This window comes from Belonocnema kinseyi, chromosome 4 (genome assembly GCF_010883055.1).
Source record: "Belonocnema kinseyi isolate 2016_QV_RU_SX_M_011 chromosome 4, B_treatae_v1, whole genome shotgun sequence".
In the NCBI taxonomy this organism is placed as follows: Eukaryota; Metazoa; Arthropoda; class Insecta; order Hymenoptera; family Cynipidae; genus Belonocnema; species Belonocnema kinseyi.
Window position 1 is genome coordinate 41,605,486 of NC_046660.1, and position 6,234 is coordinate 41,611,719.

The 6,234-nt window shown below is 30.6% G+C and overlaps 2 protein-coding genes across 2 annotated transcripts in view; one reads left to right on the plus strand and one right to left on the minus strand.

The window, feature by feature from the left end:
- LOC117171930 overlaps positions 1-5,359 on the plus strand; it is a 48,045-nt gene extending 42,686 nt beyond the window's left edge. The window contains exon 26 of the mRNA XM_033359593.1: positions 4,183-5,359. Coding sequence (XP_033215484.1) covers positions 4,183-4,266 — 84 coding nt within the window. The 3' untranslated portion in view covers positions 4,267-5,359. The remainder of the gene's footprint in view (positions 1-4,182) is intronic.
- A 102-nt stretch (positions 5,360-5,461) lies between these two features.
- LOC117170865 lies at positions 5,462-5,884 on the minus strand. The gene has a single exon (XM_033357908.1). The coding sequence runs from the start codon at positions 5,882-5,884 to the stop codon at positions 5,462-5,464; it is 423 nt and encodes a 140-aa protein (XP_033213799.1).
- Positions 5,885-6,234: the final 350 nt, after the last annotated feature.

Consider the following 6,234-nt stretch of genomic DNA (forward strand, 5'->3'; position numbering starts at 1 on the left):
TTAACTACTGTTGGGTAGGCGAACATATTCCCAGAATTTAGAGACAATCGAAAAACATGACTTTTTGAGTTGGGGCAGTTGAGGAATAATGCCCCTTATGTGGTTTACCAGAGAATGGTTTGAATGAAAAAATAGTGATCTTTCACTTTAATCTTGTCGATCTTAATTCTTTTCATGTCGAGATTACTTTCAGTATTTTTGTTCTATTTGTTTTTTTTTCTATTTGTTCCATTTGTTGAAAAATATATATTTTTTTTTATTGAAAAAAAAGTAAACCGCACTCCTTGGGCATAAAGCGCCTCAAAACGATCAAAACTATCACTTAGCGTTAATTTCCGTAAAAATAATAAGTTTTTAGGAAGATATACAACCGACAATTGATTGGTGCCAGTCACAGAGAAAAAAAATTCGGCCCAATGAGACCAAAAATACTACCCCTAATCGTGAGAAACTACCCTTTATAAAGGTTACATTGTAAAATATATTTTTTTCTACTTGTCTATATCATAAAATTACGTTCACAAATTCTAAAAATTTAATATTCCCACTTCCATAGAGGGTAGTTGTTCAAGCTTAGCGGTAATATTTTTATTCTAATTGTGTTAAGTTTTTTTGTCGGTGTTTACTACGAATCTGAAGTAAAAATTCCAAAATTAAAAATGGCGGATCAATATTTCGGACAAAAAACTAAAAAATAAGTCCCAGGGCTTAAAATTGGGGTTTGGGGGGTTTTTGGGTCACTGATTACGAATCTGAAGTAAAGAATCTAAAATTGAAAATGATGAATCCAAAATGGTGTACAAAAATTTTAAAAATAAGTCCCGGGGATTTAAAATGGGGTTTCGAAGGTTTTTTGGGTCGCTGATTACGAATCTGAAGTAAAAAAATCCAAAATTGAAAATGGTGAATCCAAAATGGTGGACAAAAATTTAAAAATAAGTGCCGTGGCTTTAAAATGGGGTTTCGGATGTTTTTTGCGTCGCTGTTTACAAATCTGATGTAACAAATTCCCTAATGTCAAATCGCGGATCCAATATGGCAGACAAAAAATTAAAAAATAAGTCCCATGACTTTAAAATGGGGTTTTGGGTTTCTGTTTCGACCTTCAATTACGAATCTGTATTAAAATTCTTAACTTAAAAATGTCGGATCCAACATGGCGGCCAAAACATAGAAAATTGATCATGTGGTTTCAAAGGGGACCCTCAGGTGTCTTTTGGGTCGTTGCTACGAATTTGGAATCAAATTTTTGAAAATTTGCAAATTAAAAATAGCGGATCTAACATAGCGGATAAGATAATTTAAGGCCAAGTCTGGTGGCTTTAAAATGGATTTTAGGGGTTTTCGGGTCGCTGCTTGCGAATCTGAAGTAAAAATTCCTAATTAAAAATAGCGGATCCAATATGGCGGCAAAAAATTGATCCTGTGGTTTCAAAATGGGCCCTTGGGTGTCTTGGGTCGCTGATAATTAATTTGGGATGAAATTTGTGACATTTTCCACATTAAAAATTGCGGATCCAATATGGCGGACAAACATTTTTAAAATAAGTTCCATGGCTTTAAAAGTGGGGTTTCGGAGGCTTTTTGAGTCGCTGATTACGAATCTGAAGTAAAAAATCCAAAATTGAAAATGGTGATTCCAAAATGGTGGACAACAATTAAAAAATAATCCCGTGGCTTTGAAATGGGGTTTCGGTTTTTTTGGGGGGTCGCCGCTTGCAAATCTGCACGTCCTCAGGAGTCTTTTGGGTTGCTGATTATGAATTTGGAATGAAATTTTTGAAATTTTCCAAATTAAAAATGGCTGATCCAATTTGGCGGACAAGAAATTTAAAAAAAGTCCCGTTGTTTTAAAATAGGGTTTCGGAGGTTTTTTGGGTCACTGATTACAAATCTGAAGTAAAAATTTCCAAATTCAAAATAGCGGAACGAATATGGCCACCAAAAAAATAAATAATTGGTCCCCTGACTTCAAAATGTGTCCTCAGATGTTTTTTTTTGGGTCGCTACTTGCAAATCTGAAGTAAAAATTCCAAGAATTAAAGTGGCGGACCCAATATGGCAGGCAACACATTTAAATAAGAGCATTGTATCTGCCAGTTGCAGTTTTGGAATTTTTACTTCAGATTTGAAATCAGCGACCAAAATAAAATCCTCAGGACCCATTATGCAGGCTCAGGATCAATTTTTTAATTTTTTGTTCGCTGTATTGGATCGACTTTTTGACTTTATATTTTTAATAAGCGACTTACAAAACCTCGAGAACCGATTTTTAAGTTATGGGACTTTTTTAAATGTTTTGTCCGCCACATTGGATCCGCCTTTTTTGATTATGAACCTTTTAAAAATTTGACTCTTAATTTTTAATTAATGATTCCAAAAATCTTCCGTGCATCAAAACAATTCGTATAATGTTTGCTTCAGAGGATGACACTTTGTTTTTTTAATCAAACAAAAATACGCAATTATTTTATGAAAAAATGGAACCAGTTTAGGGGATGCGTGATAAAAAAAAGCGTTGCAAATTTTTTTACATCTCTTGCTCTAGCTCTTAAATTTGTTCCAATCAACAACAAAAAAACACGTATGTTTTTATTATGGAAAACATTATATTCAGGGGTTCCGCCGCCAACCCCATAAAGTTTAACACCTATTTCCCATAATAACAATAGACATTTTTGTACATTATAGTCGGAATCGCCAATATTAAGAATATCTAGTTGTTTCAACATTTATTTTGACAATTAGAGATAGAATACAAATTGAGAGTTAGTTTTTGAATTGCACACCCATAAATTTATTTCATAGAATTCTTAAAATACAAATTGTGTCTTATACATAAAATATTACTTTTTACTGATAATCAAATGTTTCAAAATTTCGTTTAAACAATTAATTATTGTTTATAGAGATTTTCTCTTAGAATGGAGGTAAGAAGTCGCTGTTTTCGGATTTTTTTCAACTTGTTTTCAATTCCAACGAGGAAATAATTAAATTCAACAAAAATAATTGGTTAAAATCATTTATTATTTGTAACAATATTCTCTTAGAATAATGTTAGAAAGTTGTGCTTTTTTCTCAAATTGCGAACATTTTTTAATTTTTCACTCAGATTAAGAAAATAATTATTCAACGATAACAAACATAATTTTTTAATAAATTTATAATTATTTATGACAATACTCTCTCAAAATAATGTAAAAATGTTCCGGCTTTTTCCGAAAGTATAAATATTTTTTCAACTTTTCACTTATTAAAGGTAATGCTTTATATACAAATTACCAAACATAATTTTTAAACGACTGATTATTTATAATAATATTTTCTTATAATAATGGTAGAAAGTTGCGGTTTTTTTTCTTAAATGAAACTTACATTTACTCAAGTTTTTAGGTAGAGTAAGGTAATCATTAAGGAAAGTACCAAAGTATCTGTTTCCATAGTTTTTTCTCTTTTGAGAATGTGTTAACAATATTTATTTGAAGAAATTTAAAATAAATGATAAAACCGTATTTTTTCATACGGGAAATACATCTTAAACTTTATGGAGTTGGCGAAAGCCCTAAACATAATTTTTACAACACCAAAAAATCATTTTTTTTTATTCAAACAAATTGAGGGGGGGGGGTGAAAACATGAACATTTCTCCCAAAAAACTTTAGAATGATTTATATAATTGACATAACAAATTTTATTTGTTATTGCAACAATTTCAGAAGAGAACCCTCAGCTAAAATAATTTTAAAAAATAGCTGAGGTAAAATAGTTATATTTAAATGTAGTCATTTGCACATTTTTTTTCGCATCAGGCAAAAGTTGTAATTTTTATTGAATTTTAATCTACAAAATCTTATTCTATTCCTAGAAGGGTTCTTCACAATTTTATTCATCACGTTTTCATTCAATATTAGTTACGAAATTGGTTAGTTTAAAAAAATAAACAAATATGTATAAAACTACATTTAAATAAACAATTATTATGACTACTTTTTTTTTAATTATTTAGACTCAGGTTTCTGTTCTTGCAATAATCAGCGAGCCTCTTTTTCTCCATTTTATAAATCTATTTAAAGATTAATTTATTTTCAACTTATTGTAACCTAGAAAATCCTTAATAAACTGTCAATTTTATTTATTTATTTTATTTTGTTTTATTTTATTTTATTTTATTTTATTTTATAGGAGACTTTTGATGAAGATGAGGCTCTATCAGCACTACAGCCTACGGACATAGACTATGATCAAACTGACGTCGATGAAGATTGACATGTCATAAAAAAACTGCGTGCTATAAATAATGTAAAAGCATCAGTATAATTTATTTAAGGAAATTACACTTCATTTCTTCATACTGTATCATTGTTTTAAAAAAGTGTTTGAAAATTCTACTCACTTTACAATAGAAGATTACCAATCATAAATTTTAGTTTCAGTTCATAATTTTTTTAATAAAAGCTGAGTATCAATTTAACAAAGCAGTAATACGCGATTTTCTCTCGTTTTAGAAAAAATAGATTTTGAAATTTTCGCCCCAGCACAGCTAGTAGCGCTTCGGTTTCATAGCTGGAAGGATTAGTGTTCGATTCTTGCTGTCTGCACTTTTTTTATTTATGAAAATGTTTATAAAGTTAAAAAAGGCATTACAAAATTATTATTTGCATAATTTTTGAAGATTATTGAAGGAAATTATATTTATAAACACTTTAATAAATAAAAAAAGTTCAAACAGCTGGAATCGAACATGCATCATTCCGGATATAAAGCCGAAGCACCTGTCTGAGCTACCGGTCTCTTGAAAACTCGTTTTTGCGAAAACGACGAAAAGGTCCCTTAGCAAATGAATACTCAAATAATAAGCTTTCATTTTAAAAATTATGAACTGAACCTAAAATTAAAAATTGGTAGTTTCGACTTTTTAATCAAACTTAAAAGGCCAAATGCAATTAAATAAATCTGCACTCTATGGCAATAAATAACTCAGTAAAGAAACTTCCAATAAAGTGAAATTTAAATTATGACAAATCGAATTATATTAACGGAAATCAAAATTTATAGAAATAATTTGTCAAAATAAAAAATACGGCTATATTTTGTATGGATCCCTAGTGTAATTATGAAAAATTCATCATATATATTTCTAGTTATATGTATAAGACGAACAATTGTATGTATAGATATTTTGAGAAATTTTGACATTATTCTTCGTAAAGATTAATTAATTAATTATCAATTATTAATTTGAATTGATAAAGTATAGACATCTATTTATTAAATCCAGTTGATATGATACTAGTTATTCTTTTTCTGTATGTATAAATCATGTAAATTAAGAAAACCATTAAAATAAATATGTACTTAGAATATATGCGAATACATCCTAAAAAATGTAAATGCACTGTTTATTATAAATTACAAAAAAACATTGACTTTTAAATCCCCTGTTTACCAAAAACTACAAATTTTAAAAATAATTAATGCAGGATTTCTTTAATCTACTGGAAAGTAGTTTCCCGATGAGAATATTTCTGTCTACTGTATCGAAAGCTTTCTGAAAGTCAATGAAAATCCCATACAGCTTCCCTCCTTCTCTCTTAAGTTTATTATTGATTATAGAATTTAGCACGAATACGTGATCTCTCGTTGACCTTCCTTCCCTGAATCCCGCTTGGCTTTCTCTTATTAATCCCTTATTTTCCAGCCAAGCCCTCAATCTTCTATCCATGATGGTTTCTAATATTTTATACCCTATGTCTAATAGAGAATCTTCTCTGTAATTTCCTGTATCCTTTTCTTCCCCTCCCGTATGTATGGGATATATTCTAGCTTTTCTCCACCCATTTCTAACTTTTCCTTCCTTCCAAAACCCATTCAGTATTTCGTGCATCTCTATTAACCAAACTGCCGGTAACCCTTTTATAAACTCTGCCGTCAATCCGTCTTGTCTTCCCCTGCTGCTTTTCCCCTTTTCAAATTTTTTATTACTTTCGCTAATTCCTCCCTGGAGATATCCTCGTTTAATTCCTCCTCATCCTTATCCAACTTCATTCTTTCTCCCTCCTGCGTTCTTGTTGGCTCCCCTCCCCCTCCCACTTGCGGTTTATTCTTCCCCTCTTCTATCTCTTCCTCGCCCCCTCCTAGTAGTTGCTAAAAATGTTTTTTCCATTTTTCCCCCCCAATTTTCCCTCCCTTTCTCTTTCCTCTCCTTCTCGGTCTAAACTCACCAATTGCTTTCCA